Source organism: Petromyzon marinus, chromosome 38 (assembly GCF_048934315.1).
Source record: "Petromyzon marinus isolate PM22_M1 ecotype Great Lakes invasive population chromosome 38, UKy_Petmar_22M1.pri1.0, whole genome shotgun sequence".
NCBI lineage: Eukaryota > Metazoa > Chordata > Hyperoartia > Petromyzontiformes > Petromyzontidae > Petromyzon > Petromyzon marinus.
The window spans coordinates 506,918-524,250 of NC_133704.1; the positions used below are offsets into that span (position 1 = coordinate 506,918).

At 43.5% G+C, this 17,333-nt stretch overlaps 1 protein-coding gene across 2 annotated transcripts in view; it reads right to left on the reverse strand.

Moving 5' to 3' along the window:
* LOC116950298 (nitric oxide synthase 1-like) overlaps positions 1 to 17,333 on the reverse strand; it is a 187,169-nt gene that overhangs the window by 26,415 nt on the left and 143,421 nt on the right. For both annotated transcript variants that reach the window (XM_076072480.1, XM_032968017.2), the window contains 6 exons: positions 16,579 to 16,753; positions 15,761 to 15,899; positions 15,288 to 15,366; positions 14,732 to 14,925; positions 8,971 to 9,140; positions 3,783 to 3,993 (listed from right to left, as the gene is read on the reverse strand). In XM_076072480.1, coding sequence (XP_075928595.1) covers positions 3,783 to 3,993; positions 8,971 to 9,140; positions 14,732 to 14,925; positions 15,288 to 15,366; positions 15,761 to 15,899; positions 16,579 to 16,753 — 968 coding nt within the window. The remainder of the gene's footprint in view (positions 1 to 3,782; positions 3,994 to 8,970; positions 9,141 to 14,731; positions 14,926 to 15,287; positions 15,367 to 15,760; positions 15,900 to 16,578; positions 16,754 to 17,333) is intronic.

Below are 17,333 nucleotides of genomic sequence, written 5' to 3' on the forward strand. Positions count from 1 at the left end.
TCTGACCGTACCATCCGCCAAGCTGTTTCTCCTACAATACAGAAACAACCACTTGATACTCCGATCAAAACCATCACACTACCATACATAGCAGTCGTTACTAAAAAGATTTCCAAAATTCTAAATAAACACAAGATCCAAAGTCCGGTTCAATACAGTACACAAAATACGTGATCTGATCCCATCCGTAAAGGATGTCATCCCTGACTTACAGTACCCCGGAGTTTACAAATTGAACTGTACCTGTGGTGACTGCTATATTGGGGAGACGAAACGACATATCTCTGACCGAATTCGCGAGCACAAATCAGATTTGAAACACGGCAGAACAAATTCTTCTACTGTGGCTGATCATTGTTACAACGCTATGGGTGACCATGAGATTGTCTTTTCCGATACCAAGGTTCTTTGTAAACCTACAGGTTATCACCAAAGATTTGTCCACGAAGTTATTCAGATATACAAACACAGGCATAACTTCAACCAAGAGGATGGTTTCAAATTCAGCAACCACTGGAAAGACGTTTTAAATCATACCAAACATTAACTAATTTCTAACAGCAACTTCAAGCAGTGGTATACCAAACATATTCTTTCCTAGCCTATTTCCTTTTTTATACTGCCCCCGTACAGCACATCCTCGACGATCTTCTTCATTTTTTTCTCGTTTATATTACACACACACAGTGACCCATCTACACAACAAAAGACAGATTAACTCAGCTCCGCACTCCACTAAAGTCCCCTACATGGCCCCTTCCTAAACCACCCCCCCTTAACCTGTATTTAAGCTCGAGGTTCCCAGAGCCTCAGAAAGACGTTTTAAATCATACCAAACGTTAACTAATTTCTAACAGCAATTTCAAGCAGTGATATACCAAACATATTCTTTCCGAACTTTTCTATTTCCATTTTTTCTACTGCCCCCGTACAGCACATCCTCGATAATCTTCTTTAATTTTCTTCTATTTTTTCCCCTTTATATTGCACACACACAATGACCCATCTACACAACAAAAGACAGATTAACTCAGCTCCGCACTCCACTAAAGTCCCCTACATGGCCCCTCCCACACCCCCCCCCCTCAACCTGTATTTAAGCTCGAGGTTCCCAGAACCTCACCACTTGGTGCAGCGATTTTGCTGTGACTGGTCCCACCTGAAGACGGAAGCTTGCTTTGCCTCCGAAACGTCGTGTTTTAATTGTTTCTTTCATTTTATTTCAATTTATTTTAATTTGTTTTACCTACGTGACTTTACCGAATAGAACCAAAGAGTATGAATCCTTGCAGTCACGAAAGCTTCAAATCTAGAATATATCATCTCTCTTTTTTTTAATTCACGAGTTCAGAGCGTTCATTTTTACTGATATTGCTCAAAAAATAGAGATGATATAGTCATCCTCTCGGCCGACAAAGGCAATGCCACTGTCATTATGGATAAAAACTCATACAACAACAAAATAAAAAAATAGAGATTATATAGTTTTGAGCCCAAATTCCCAAATTCTTAAATCAAGTCAAACGTTAGCTGCCTTTTAATTGTACAGCAATTTTCAGTGGTGGTATGCTAAACTTTAGCTGCTTCTTTCGTTTTCAAAAATGGGGCGTACTCGCACGCCATCGCCTCCCCCCGAACCCCCCTGCAGCATAACAAAAAGGGTTTTACTCGCATGTGTTTGCAGTCCACCACCCCCTTCCCCCAAACCCCCTGCAGCTTGACAAAAGGCGGCTTAACTCAGCCCTCCCACCCACCAACATTCCTTTCTGGCTCCTCCCCCCCCCCCTTAACCTATATATAAACCCGATCGTCTCAGAGCTGTGCACTTGACACAGATATTCTGCTGTGACTATTCCACCTGAAGATGGAAGCTTGTGTTGCCTCCGAAAAGTCGTGATTTAATTGTTTTCTTTTATTTAATTTTACCTATGTGACTTTACCGAATAAACCCAAAGAGTATGAATCCTTGCAGTCACGAAAGCTTCAAATCTAGAATGACTGAGATTACTGGCTGATGCACCGCCTGCGCCCCCTACTGTGCCAACTTGCTGTGCTTTAGCCACCCGGCGCTCCGCTCGTTGTTGTGAGCGTCGCTCCTCCCCCCTCCGTTGTTGTTGGAGGGCGACTGCCTCCAACTGCCCAGTAGCGTCCTTCACGAGCCTCATCCACAGAGGCCGATCTTGACACCGCTGGTACCAGTCATCGGCAAGTCCACTCAGCTCCACATCCTCCTTTACCACATCACTCCATCTCTTCTCTAGCCCGTGCCGCACCCGTTTATCTCCCTCGATCCGGCCGAACAAAAGCTGTTTAGGCATGCGGTAGCTGGGCATGTGGGCTACACCTGTGCTCCCTACTGTGCCAACTTTCTGCATTTTAGCCGCTCGGCACTCCGTTCTGCCCATCGCTGTTATTAGAGGGCCAGTCACATCTTTCACTAGCCTCCTCCATAGGAGCTTATCTTACTACTGCTGGTACCAGCCATCGGCAAATCCACTCAGCTCCATATCCTCCTATTCTACATCAGTTAATATATTCTCTCGTCCATGCCATGCTCGTTTAGCCCCTCTCTCCGGTCAAACAGTAGCTGCTTGGCAATTCCATGGCTAGACATGCGGGCCACATACCCCAGCCAAAGCAGCCTCGCTTGCTGGAGGTACTCACCGATGGGACAGTGTCCAGATCTTTGAAAAATCTGTGATTCCTCACATAATCCACCCTAGTTAAACCAAGGATGAATATTAGGTAGGCCAGCCTTAATGTTTCATACTGGACCAAATCTTCCTTCAGAGGGGTCCAGGTTTTGCAAGCATAAAGAATGGAGGGAATAACTGTGCCTGAGAAGACCTGGAGCTTTGTGTGGAGCTACAGACCAGGTAGCTTCCACACAGTGAAGTGAGACCTCTGCTGCCAAACTGGAACTGATCATAAGCACACTGCCCAGATATGGAAACTCCTCCGCTCTCTCCACAACTGCCCCATTAATTACGTGGAGTTTAAATTGCGGTGTGTGTGCTGGCACAAAATACCGAGGCAGATGTTTTGTTTTTGTGGGGATGATGGTAAGGCCCCACCTCTGTGGCATGTACCAAGCTCAGCAGCAGAGTCTCCAACTCCTCAGAGTGAGCAGAAGTTACCAGATCATCAGCATAGATCATCAGCATAAATAACATGGTTATTTATACAGCATAAAAGCACAAACACATATTTACAAGCACACACACATGAAGATAGTGGCGACATGGCCTAGCAATAGCATGTTCGTCGCTTGTTGCAGAAGTTCACAGTTCAAATCCAGCTGCTGCCCTAGTTAATACTGTGGTGTGTATTAGTCAAAAAATTACGTACCGGCTGCTTCACAGTGGATGTTCATGATCCTGTGGCATCATTTGCAAGATTAGGTCATTGTGTGCCAGTGTCATGGTCTAAATATGGCAATTAAAAGAAATACATGTATCTACATAGCTATCATTCCCCTAACTGCAAAAACTTGGCAGGACCCTCCTGAAAAAAGTCATGAGACTCAGTGAGGCTTTCCTGTGTATATAATTATAATAAGAGTGTTGTATCTATTAAGTATGCAGGTTATGCACTACATCAGAGTCCACTGAAAGAAGGGGCCCAGGTACCAAGCGATGAAGAGGGGAAAATGGACAGAGGAGAGCCCATTTCATTCCTTGAACCAGGGCGTACGTCAACCACGCGGCACCCCTTCTGTCACCTTCCATCCATCAGTCCCCTGTGCAAGGCACCCCAAGTTCCGCGCTGGGCACACGTCTCACCGTGCGTGCGATAGGAGACCACAGCGACCGTGGCATGGATCTGTCCGGGCTGCGCCCGCGGGGACGAGCTGATGGAGTAGTAGCGCGGCTGCAGCAGCGGCAGCTGAGACACGAGAAGCGAGGCAGGGACGCGCACGCCGGGGAACTCGCACAGCACCTCCAGCACCGAAGGGTTGCCCCTCCACTTCCACTCCTCATAGGCCTGCTGACCCTGGGGGCAAGCGCAGTGGTGGCGGCTCAGTGAAGTGCCAGCCTGGCACTCAGCTCTTTGTGATGTTCCACATTCTCTGCATTATACGACGCTCCAGAAATTAAGGAGACGCACCCCAAACTCGTGGCAGATGTCAGTAAAGTTACAACGATCTGGTCGCCAACACCCACCTACCAGACGATAAGATGCATCCCTAGCTTTAGCTTCAAAAACCGTGGTGTTGTGAATATACCCTTATAAAAAATAGTGTTAAGAAGGATTACATAAGTCTCGATCAAATAATGTCTTGTCATAATAATAATGATAATCACAATGATAAAGAGGAAAATTGCAATTGATTAAATTTAGATTTAAAGCTTTCGTGACTGCAGGGATTCATATTCTTGGTTCTTTCGGTAAAGTCACGTAGGCGGGAAACAATAAAAACAGGTCCCTGCAGGGTGGGCTGGTAGGACAAGTCTCTGCGCTGTCTATTGCTGATTTTACACCCAACAGCACGAGATTTCACTTCGTTAAAGTATTGAAAGGGGACGGACGGACGGACACATTAATCTATTGCAGGCTGGTACACTCAGTTTACAACTTCGTTCCTACCAGTATAATAAAAATATAAAACAATAAAATTCTCACGACGTTTCGACTGCAACACAAGCAATCATCATCAGGTGTGAAAACTACAACAAGAAAATTTGAAAAAAGTGGCGGTTATTTTTAACGTTAAAATAAGAATTACATAAGTCTCGATCAAATAACGTTAAAATAACCGCCACTTTTTTCAAATTTTCTTGTTGTGGTTTTCACACCTGATGATGATTGCTTGTGTTGCAGTCGAAACGTCGTGAAAATTTAATTGTTTTATATTTTTATTATTTTATTGTTTCCCTTCTACCTGACTTTACCGAAAGAACCAAGAATATGTAATTGATTAGTTAATGGTTGTTTGAGTATATATAATCTAAGTTGACTTGACAGCTATGTAACAAGGTATGACGGTTGACTCATAGTATGCCGGAGGCTCCCCTACTCCAGAGCACTACTTTCTACTGACAAGCTGTGGCCACACGAGACACATAAGTTGAGGCCAAACAAACATAAAACTCCCGGTACCTCGGAGAAAAGAAAGTAGATTGATGAACCAGCTGTTACCACACCAAGCACGGGACTCAATGCCAAAAAATAAGCAAACATTACCCTTATCTCTGAAAAAGGAGGATGGAATGAAGGCCAAGCTGTGGAAGTCTAGTAAATGTTTAAGGTCTCCATTGTCTCACAAGACAAAAAACATGAATAATAAATAAATGGTTAAATCTTACTCACTGGCCCATTCATACAGCGAGTATATCAGTGGGCTACGTGAGAAGAGAAGCAACAGAAGAGGGAAGACAAGAGATGAGAAGGTCTGAGGCGCCAGAGCGCAGAGAGCACACAGAGGGGCCAGCCCCCTGATGTTCATGTCGGTCAGGTAGCGTGCACTCCCTTGCATGTGGAGCTGCTCTCGATAGAAGTCGTGCATTGCAGGATAATAGCCTAAATGCCGAATAATGACTGAGAGGTATAGTGGTAAAGCAGTGCAGGAGGTATTGTGTTAAACCAGTGGAGATGCTAAATCGAATTGTAGTATTTGCAGTTGTCAAATAATATAAAGGCAATATATACGGCAAGCGAGATTAGGGATACATTAAGTGAGTGTTACAGAAGAAATGTTGGAGGGAAAAGACAATCCACATTTTCCTACTGGAGAAGTAAAGGCTATGCATCGAACTGTGCCACAAGGTCACATGCCATTGGTGACACGAGCTAAAGAAAAAGTTATTGTAAACCACCAAGCCCTGGCATATTTATCATGGTGAAGACATCTATGTTTCTTGCTGTGGTTGTCCCACCTGATGACGGACACTTGCGTTGCGCCCGAAATGTCGTGATTTAATTTATTTAATTTTATACCTACATGACTTGATCGAAAGAACCAAAGAGTAGACATCTATACAGCGGATGTTAAATAAAGAAGAACATCATCGTTCTACACGTCATCAAGACCCGACCAAACCTGGCAAGTCACCAGCTACTGCATCAACCACTTGGCCGCTGCTGTTGTCTGCACTGTTTGCGAGACTGTGTACGTTTACATTCACTAGCACAGAAAATTCCTCCACGCCTGTCGTTGTCACCTCGATACTAGCGTGAGAGATGATCTGCTACAAACTGAAAGATTACCTTTTTTGCGTTGTTTGCCTTATAATAAACATCATATTGTCTACTAGGTGATGCCTTATTAACCTACATTCTGAATGAAGCCATTGATTAATTTATTTTTACTTTTATTTGTATAACAGTATCAATTATTTTTTTGGACTGAGTGTCAGTAGCCTATGGAATGACTCTCATGTGTGTGGTTGAACAATGTGTAGTGACTGTGCTTGTCACTGTATGGTGCCGGGGCTTACGAAGCCACGGCAGGTAATGTGTTGTTATTATGTGCAGCCCGGGTTACGGGATGTAGGACCAGCCCTAGCGGGGCCTAGGTGAGCGCTGGTTAGTGCGGAGGCACCGCGAGCAGTGTGCGGTGTGGGCTCCCGGTGAGGGAGCGAGAGGGACGTGAGCCAGCCAGGGTTATGTTTGGGCATGATACGCTGGTTGACCTGCTGACATGTGACCGGATGATATTGGAGGGGGGCCACCGGTGGACGGGGGCCTCGGGGCAGTCACGTGGTCCAAAAGAGATCTCGGGAACCTTCGAGAAGGAGCTCGAGAGACCTGGAAGGAGGGCGGGGCGAAGGGCGGAGCCAGCCCCAGCCTGGGGGTATATAACGAGGGCCCCGTGAGGAGCTCAAGGTTCTTTGTGTGCTGGTGTTACGAAGATCCACGTCGGGGAGAAGAAGCCTCTAGCCACGTGGTCCGGGACCCAACATGTGGTCTGGACCGGGGTAGCGAACCGTGTCTAGTTCTTCCGTAGCGTGGTTAGATGGGCATTCGAGACCCGAGTGTAGATTGTGTTATGTTACGTACTGTTGTGTAAATAAATAGTGTTGCTCCTAAGATAACGTCTGCGACTCAGTTGGACTCACTACAAATGTATCAAATGCATCCCTTAGATGGGAGATATCTAAGAATCTGGACAATAAGGTTGGCTTCTATCATTGTGTATACCAAATCAATAATACCCTACACTAATCAAATATTTAAATAAATGACAGATACAGTGAGGGAAAAAAGTATTTGACCCCCTGCTGATTTTGTACGTTTGCCCACTGACAAATAAATGATCAGTCTATAATTTTAATGGTAGGTTTATTTGAACAGTGAGAAACATAATAACAACAAAAAAATCCAGAAAAACGCATGTCAAAAATGTTATAAATTGATTTGCATTTTAATGAGGGAAACAAGTATTTGACCCTCTCTCAATCAGAAATATTTCTGGCTCCCAGGTGTCTTTTATACAGGTAACGAGCTGAGATTAGGAGCACACTCTTACAGGGAGTGCTTCTAATCTCAGCTTGTTACCTGTATAAAAGACACCTGTCCACAGAAGCAATCAATCAATCAAATTCCAAACTCTCCACCATGGCCAAGACCAAAGAGCTCTCCAAGGATGTCAGGGACAAGATTGTAGACCTACACAAGGCTGGAATCGGCTACAAGACCATTGCCAAGCAGCTTCGTGAGAAGGTGACAACAGTTGGTGCGATTATTCGCAAATGGAAGAAACACAAAAGAACTGTTAATCTTCCTTGGCCTGGGGCTCCATGCAAGATCTCACTTCGTGGAGTTGCAATGATCATGAGAACGGTGAGGAATCAGCCCAGAACTAGACGGGAGGATCTTGTCAATTATCTCAAGGCAGCTGGGAACATAGTCACCAAGAAAACAATTGGTAACACACTACGCCGTGAAGGACTGAAATCCTGCAGTGCCCGCAAGGTCTCCCTACTCAAGAAAGCACATATACATGCCCGTCTGAAGTTTGCCAATGAACATCTGAATGATTCAGAGGACAACTGGGTGAAAGTGTTGTGGTCAGATGAGACCAAAATGGAGCTCTTTGGCATTAACTCAACTCACCGTGTTTGGAGGAGAAGGAATGCTGCCTATGACCCCAAGAACAGCATCCCCACCGTCAAACATGGAGGTGGAAACATTATGCTTTGGGGGTGTTTTTCTGCTAAAGGGACAGGATAACTTCACTGCATCAAAGGGACGATGGAGGGGGCCATGTACCATCAAATCTTGGGTGAGAACCTCCTTCCCTCAGCCAGGGCATTGAAAATGGGTCGTGGATGGGTATTCCAGCATGACAATGACCCAAAACACACGGCCAAGGCAACAAAGGAGTGGCTCAAGAAGAAGCACATTAAGGTCCTGGAGTGGCCTAGCCAGTCTCCAGACCTTAATCCCATAGAAAATCTGGGGAGGGAGCTGAAGGTTCGAGCTGCCAAACGTCAGCCTCGAAACCTTAATGACTTGGAGAAGATCTGCAAAGAGGAGTGGGACAAAATCCCTCCTGAGATGTGAGCAAACCTGGTGGCCAACTACAAGGAACGTCTGACCTCTGTGATTGCCAACAAGGGTTTTGCCACCAAATACTAAGTCATGTTTTGCAGAGGGATCAAATACTTATTTCCCTCATTAAAATGCAAATCAATTTATAACATTTTTGACAAGCGTTTTTATGGATTTTGTTGTTGTTATTCTGTCTCTCACTGTTCAAATAAACCTACAATTAAAATTATTGACTGATAATTTCTTTGTCAGTGGGCAAACATACAAAATCAGCAGGGGATAAAATATTTTCCCTCACTGTATGTGCTAGAACTACAAAGGGCAAAAAGTGTGTCTTATGATCTGAAGAATACTATCCCTGACCTAATCACAACATTGAATTCTGCCTCTAACCCCATGTCTCTTACCCTTAATACAACACTGGCCCTTTACCTGACTCGCAGTACAATGCTCTCCATGTGTCCCCCACCACCTCACCTTGGCAAGGAGGTGCAGGCGCTTGCGCTCATCCTCGTCGTCGGTGAGCCCCGCGAAGTGGAGCAGCAGCTGTGGAGACGGGGGCGTCGTGATGTCCAGGAAGTGCGAGAAAGCCTGCGCCAGCGAGCAAGGGGGCAGCCGCCCCTCAGTCTGCCACTCGCTCACCGTGCCTGCACCACACAAGCAGGAATAATACCTATTTTTCCACTGTACAGCCAAGCCACGCTAGAGACGTGCCGTGCATGAGTTTGGCATGGTTCAGGAGGCACTGGACTGATTTTCCACTGTAGGACCAGCTGTCCTGCTGACGTCATAAACAATGGTTGAATCTAGTCACATGTAGACGAAATGGTAGTGATGCTCCTCAGAGTTTACTGACTGACCTACCACATGACGAAAATAATTTACCCCGGCCTTGGCCCTGCTTGTCCCCGAGCCAGATTCAGACGTATTGGGAGGTCTGCGCATCATTGTTTGGTTCCAGCTCAATATGGCAAAGTCAATGGACACCGTACAATCTCAACTCGGATTATACAATGGAATAGGGATTACCAGATTGTTGGGGCAAGTATTGAATCTAGTCGCAAATAATGTTCCAACAATCTATTGGACATCTGTAAAAACTACTGAACATCTGTGAAAAAGAGCTTAATAGCTTCTCAAATTCCTCCAGTATGAAGAATCTGATTCTGATTGTTAGTAAGCACCTAATAAAATAAACATTGCTTTTTTTACCAAAAATTCATTTTATTTTACTCGGTAAAGCCCAGAGCTAATAGCTCTCTTTCAGAAGCAATCTGGCCACAATATCTCAACGAATTGGATTATCATGTGGAAATTTATAGAAGCCAAATACTTTTAAAATGTTTCTAAATCTGGAGAGGACCTAGAGAAAAATCCACGCGAGAGAGACATACAAACCACATACAGCAGGCGTCAGGGTCAGAATCAAACCCACGACCTCCTGCATATCAGGCGAAGTAGTTAACATCTCACCACCGTGAAGCTATGAAGAATGGCTGCCTTTGTTTAAAATTTGCTGATCACAAATACTTGATTATTTATCTTGTTTACCCAGGAAAACCTCACTGAGTCTCATAACTCTTTTTAGGTGTATGCGCAGCTTTCTTGTACCAGAAAATAAGCTACGCCTTAAACTTGTGGGAGCAAAAAGTCTGACGCGTGTTTGAGGTGTCTTAAATCAAACTCTTTCTTTATTTCTTAGTTGCACAAAAACGAGCTATTTCTAAAATTATATCTTCGCCTGTTCACGTACTGTATCACCCTGTCGCACGGTCAAAAGACTGTATCCACTCGCTCCCCATCGGCTCTTCTCATAGCCCCCCGTTTATACTGTAAACAGCGTAAGTGACGTCATGGGTTCAACCAACGGAGCGTCTAACCACAGGGGGGTTTCTACACAGTTGGGATATTCCAAATCAAATATAACCTGTCGGTTAACAAATGTATGACGGATGTACATCAAATCTATATGCAGAAATAATACACTCACTTTCTGTCTTATGGCTCTTACATTACCAGCCCCTAATTGGCTAGGCAGGGAGCATACCAATTACTCTTAACTTTAACCTTAAGAGCCACAAACTCTAAATAATAATCTTTACTTATAACAATAATAATTTCTTGTATTTCTGCCACTTATTGTCTTTCTTGAGCCTTCTCTTTATCTTATCCATATACTTTCATGCTGCTTCTTGTAACAGATAGAGCTTTATAAAAGGTCGCTCTAGTGTGCTGAACTTCGTTTTAACACACGACAGACTGAACTGTTGGAGTCTGGCATGGTCTTGATAATTCTTCTGGCTGAAGCGGATTAGGTCGATCTCAGCCTGGATCCAATGTTCCACTGTAAGCAGTTCCTTTTCCAGTGTTGCTTTGAGTTTCTGCATGCACTGCTTGAGAAGTGTATTCTGCCTCTCGGGGTTACTTTCAGCCTCACTGATTGTAGCTCGATACTCTTTTATTTGATTCCTTAAATGCAGCAGAATCACTTTCAGTTGGAAAAACCATGCCATTGCTCTCTTCAGATGATACCAACTTGAGTAGGGATTGACAAGTCTGTTCACTGGATTAGAATTATCTTTGATACTGAGGAGATTGACTGTTACCGACTTCTTTATGTCATCATCATCTGAGTTTTGACTAATTTGAATTGGTCGTTCTGGCCATTCACTCGGAGCCATCCACAGGAATTTGGGTCCCTGAATCCATTTTTCACTTTTTATGAAGTTATCAACTTTCAAACCTCTTGAAGCATGATCTGTTGGGTTTACAAAGGTATTGATATACTTCCAATGGGTCGGTTTTGTGGCCTCACAGATTGTAGCGATCCTGTTTGCCACAAAAGTCTTGAAACGAGTGGTTTCATTATCTATGTACTTCAGCACTGTAGTGCTATCCGTTCAAAAGGTAGACTCTTCGAGCGGCACTTGATGTTCTTGTCCGAGCATCTTATCCACCTTTATGGCTCTTTCTTCTACTGTAATAGACGGATACTGCAATAGCAGTCTCTGATTCCAACTGCTCCTTTTGAGCTTTCAGCTGTACTTCTTCAACCTCGATTTCTTGTTTCTTCTTTAAAGATGCTGCCTTGGCTAACAGAGCTGTGTGTTCTGCCTCTTCTAGTATACGTGCCGAAATTGTGGCGCTTTTAGAGGAAACTATTGAGTCATTTCCAGTTACGAAGCGATGTTCATTTGTGTTTTTGCTCCGTGGAACTGATAGTAATGATATGCTGTCTCCTGGATCAACATCATCTTCATCTTTCTTATCTTCACTTGTATCTTCAGATACTTCTGTGATCCACTTTTCCATGGGCTTTTCTGAGTCTATATGGCCATAGGCGCCCTGGCTAGGTGCCTGCACCGCCGCTCTCCCGCCAACACCGTACTTTCCTGCTTGACGTTTTCTCACGCAAGCTGCGTGCCCTTGTGCTGCCTTGTACTGTAGCCGACTTTGCCATGCCGTCCGCCATTCTTGTTTCCTCAGTGCACAACGAGTTGCAAAAGGCTTCAAGACTCTCAGAGTTATTGAATTAAATAACCTTTGCAGATCCGTTCCTAAAATATGCACTGTCTTGGCTTGGCAAAGCAAATACAGCTCACTGTTATGTTTATGTAACTAGCAGGCTTCAGTAACTCATTAACGTTTGCTTGTCTTTCACTCTTGGTAACAATCTTCTCTCATACAAACTTAATGGTACCTTCTTCTTAGACACGAACTTGTTGCCTCCTTGTTGGTGAGACGTGAAGAGCATTCTCTCTTCTTTCTTGCACGGCTTTCTTCCATGTAAGTAGAAGTCTTTTGACTTGAGTAGGTTTCTTCCACGTGAGTAGAAGTCTTTTACTTGAATAGGTTTCTTCCACGTGAGTAGGAGACTTTTGACTAATGTAGGCGCAGCTTTCTTGTACCAGAAAATAAGCTACACCTTAAACTTGTGGGAGCAAAAAGTCTGACACGTGTTTGAGATGTCTTAAATCAAACTCTTTCTTTATTTCTTAGTTGCACAAAAACGAGCTATTTCTAAAATTATATCTTCGCCTGTTCACGTACTGTATCACCCTGTCGCATGGTCAAAAGACTGTATCCACTCGCTCCCCATCGACTCTTCTCATAGCCCCCCGTTTATACAGTAAAAACCGGAAGTGACGTCATGTGTTCAACCAATGGCGCGTCTAACCACAGGGGGGTTTCTACACAGTTGGGATATTCCAAATCAAATATAACCAGTCCGTCAACAAATGTATGACTGATGTACATCAAATCTATATACAGAAATAATACTCACTTTCTGTCTTATGGCTCTTACAGGAGGGTCCTTACAGTAAGGAGCGATGATTTCGATGTATATTTTAATTTAGTAAATTGTGGGGCATTTTTATAATTTGGCAATATTGGACCATGATGCAGCATGCAATATCCTACTCTTACAAATGACATCACTAGATCTTTAACTTTCACGATGATGCAGACAATGTGTATTTTTATGATGAATAAACCTGCAGTATTAATCACGAAGCCTCATGCTGCTGTAAGGTTGAGACAAATTAAATGAGGTCCAGGCCAAGTTCACGTAGCACTTGTCACCGATGTTATGCATGGTCAGGAATTGAAAGTTGTTCATTTTTGGTAAATCTTGTCTTTAGACAACAGAGACGCAGATCTTTACCCATCAACATATTCCTAGCATAAATTGTATTGTATTGCTTATTCGTACAAAAAAACAAGGGAAAGACAAACAGTGCAAATAAAAAAGGTAAAAAAAACATGTGCAGGTGAGGTTGGAAACCCAAGAGGGCTTATATGAAAATCACACAAAAAAAACAATGTATATACAAAACGTATTCACTAATCAATTAAACAAAGCATACCAATTTTAAATAAGCATGTTAAACTCAGTGTTCAAAAAAACGTGTTTTTGTGTCCGCATGTGTTCATATGTGTGTGTGAGTGTGTGTGTGTAAGAGTTAGACTACATGGAGGAACTACTAGGTAGTTTGGATCTTCAGGCTGACCCATAGTCTATGCTTGAAGTTATGAGGGATGATATTTTTATATTCTTTGCTTCTTTCGGTAAAGTCACGTAGATAGAAAAATAATAATAAAAATAAAGTGAATAAAAATTATAAAAAATAAAATTAAAATAATGAAAATAAAAAATCACTTATGTGGACTGTAGCCTGGTTCTTAACCTTGGTGAGTGTACTGGCAGTCTATAATGTAGACTGCCAGTACATGTTTATGATATTTTGTCAATGTGAAGATAGGAATTCCAGAGTACAGAACCTCTGTATCTGATAGAGAATTGACTATGCGTGGTACGGCAGTGGGGAGCGTGAAGGTGATCGGAGTGTCTCATGTTGTATGCATGGATTTGGGAATTAACCTGGAAGAATACTTTGAAGGGTTTCGGTAAGATGTCGCGGAGGTACGTGTATTTATAGATAAAGGTGCATGTTTGGAGTATATTAATGTTGTAGATGGACATGATATTGAGTTTCTTAAATATTGGGGCAGATGGAGCCAAGTACTTTGAGAAGGTGGCCAGTCTTGCACATTTATTTTGGATGATGTGTAATTTATGTAGGTAGGGAAGCATATGCATTGACCCAGACAATATTGCAATAGATGAGATATGGGTAAATTAAGCTGTAGTATAGATTTATGAAGCAGGCCGGATGACACAGACCACCCATCTTTCTGATGATATCAATGGACGTCATCACTTTACTGCAGACAAAGTGAATGTGATCTTTTCAGCACAATTTTCCATCAACTAAAATTCCAAGCAATCTAGTGGATGAAACCTGACCCATTTAATTCCCAGTAATAGAGATGCTGGCTCTTTTTTTACAATATTTATTATTCTTACCAGTGAATATCATGAAGATGGATTTTTTTACATTTAAAGATAATTTGTTTTTATGGAACCATTCGGAAAATTTTACTATGCCTGTATTGAATTCATTGATTAGTGAATTGAAATTTTTGCGTGATAAAATCAAGTTGATATCATCAGCAAAAAGTATGGGAAATAAGTTAGAAGATACAGCAGCAAGGTCGGATGGACATAAGATATAAATGATCAAGTTCCATCATAGCTATTTACAATGCCCAGGGATATCCGCTTGGTGGCAACATTACATTCAGAATCCGAGACAGCACAACACTTGCATCAGATTCAGAACCCCAGACAGCAGCTGCTTCCTTGAGCTTGAGAACTAAGCAGAGGTGCACTCACCAAAGGGAGTGTCGCGCTCCTGGGAGACCTGCAGGAGCACGGTCTGTGTGGCAGGCGATGCGTCCTGGAGTCGTGCCAGCAGCTCGTGCACCAGCTCGTCCCGGTTGGACGGGAAGACACCCAGGTGGTCGCCCGGTTCGTAGCTCAGCTCCGGGAGACCGTGCACGTCCAGGCGAACCAGCACCGTGGAGCGGCTTCACCGGCGGCCAAGGGCAACGACATCAACGTCAACATCAACATAAACATCTACGCCAACATCAATGTCAACACCACCATCAACATCAAAACAAAGGCTATCGACATGACAATGAACACAATCAGCAACATCAGCATTGACAACACTAACACCAATATCAGATTTAAGAACAGGACCACCATTAACAGCAACATTAACATCAATACTGCCTTCAACGTTGCCACTAAATATAACATTATCATCACAAATAGCACATTGATAATCAACAGCATCTATGGTAAAAAATAACAGCAGCATAAACACTAACAGAAAGTTATGGAGCTGTGGTATTAATCTGAGCCAGATCACACAGTTGCTAACCTGGACTTGCTGCTCTGCAGATTTTCGCAGGAGAGAAGGGAGGCTGAGAAAATATTTCGCTTGTGGATCGTGGAGAGAGCTGTGTGATGGGGAGAGGGCGAGGGATCAGGGATATGAGGTCTTAGTTATAGAGTTAAACACAGGAACAATGATTAGCAGAATACACATGTAGGCAGGCACATAGGTTGGTGGGTAAGTTATTGCGTTGATGCTTAATTGTATGTATATTGAACAACTTTCGCACCGCACAAGGTTGAGTTGATGTGTTAAGTAGATAGATGTTTGAATGGGTGATTAAGCAGATGGGTGAATTTGGTGAGAAGCTAGGTGGGTGTGACACAAGTAAGTTGGACAGCAATTCCAATGATTGTACAGGTGATCAGATGAGTGGTTAAGCAGTTTATTTGGTGTGTAGTTAACCAATTGAGTAGGTACATGTAGTTGAGGTGGTGGCTGGAAGATGTGTTCAGCACCTGAGAGGAGGTCAGGGGATTCACTGGCCGGCACTAAGAGGCAGCGGTCAGGCCGCCACGTCCGCTCACTCCGCGCCAGGGAGGTCGCCACCTTGTCCATGCTCACTCCCCCGCCCACGTGAAACACCTCGCACGCAGCCTGTGAGTATAAACACACAGAATTAAGAACACTTCACGGTGCGAATGTGTTGAATGACCTCAGACAATGGAACATCTAGTCAACAACTTTCCACCTATACTCATTCCGTGGAAGCATCTCATCGCCTGAAGCTCTTGACTGTATGTCAAATCTTAACATCATCCTGCATGTGTGGCTCTTCCTCCAAACGACATAACCAAGACAAAGATAACGAGTTCAACATTCCAGAGCTTAGAGGTAAGCGCTGTTAGCGAGCCCAAACCGCTTACCACTAACGCACACAGACAAACCACTCGGGTTGTGAGTGGTAAGTCTGTGTCTGTATACATATATACACATTAAGTACACACTCATACAGAGTTTGAGTACAGTTTATGGATAGTGTTAGGTTTATGCTTTGAGCGAAGTTTATGATAACGTTTATGGTGGGGGTTTGTTTACAGTTATAGTTGGATTTTCTACATAAATTCAGAGTTTAGGGCTTGGGTTCAGAATCGTGACTTATTACTTGGTTATTGTTTGGCTTATATTTTATGCTTAGGGTTAGAGTTATTGTCACCTTAAAGACGTTGTCCACTCAGGTGCATAAGAGTTAGGTTTACGGTTTTATTTCAATTTGTAACTATAATTGGATTTAGGCTGAGCTTCGAGTAGACTTGGGAGTTATGCTCATCATCACCTGGAAGACGCTGTGCGCCCAGGTGCGGAACGCTTCCTCCTGCCCCCTCAGCTCGTCCCCCTCCCCGATTCGCAGGATCCTCTCCGCGCCCACGTCTCCCAGCAGTGCGTCCACTGCGTGGCCAAACGCCGCAAAGTGAGGGTAGGCACGGGAGCCCAGTCCGAACACCGAGAACCTGAAGGACACCGGCCCATAGAGACGCCATCGAAGTATCGTGAATATACCAAAGATATACTGTGATGAAACCATGCATCAAATACCATAGTTATAAGCATGAGGATACAAACCAAATTCTATTGTACAGGACATATCGTCATACACAATTCAATTAATAATATGCACAATATTTCCTGGACAAAATGTATCTCTATGGTGTTACTATAGAAAGATCATGAGTGTACCATCACTGGTTTAGGGGTGAGTTTGGACTGGTGGTGCAGTATCATCGAGCAGTGCATTGCGATACTTCCGATCTGGCTTCGAAACCTAATCATGATGCATATTGTGAGAATTTTCATCTCTCCTTGAACTCCCCTCTAAACCAAACTATTTTTATTTTGCCAGGTAAAGCCCACTGAGCTATGTAGCTCTTTTTTAGAAGTGACCTGGCTAAAATAAATGATAGCTCAACGAAGTGGCTTATCATATGGAAATTAATAACAGCTAAATACTATAAACGCATGTTTCTAAATGTGGAAGGAAAAATTGGAGGACCCAGAAAAAATCTACGTGACCACAGGGAAAATATGCAAACT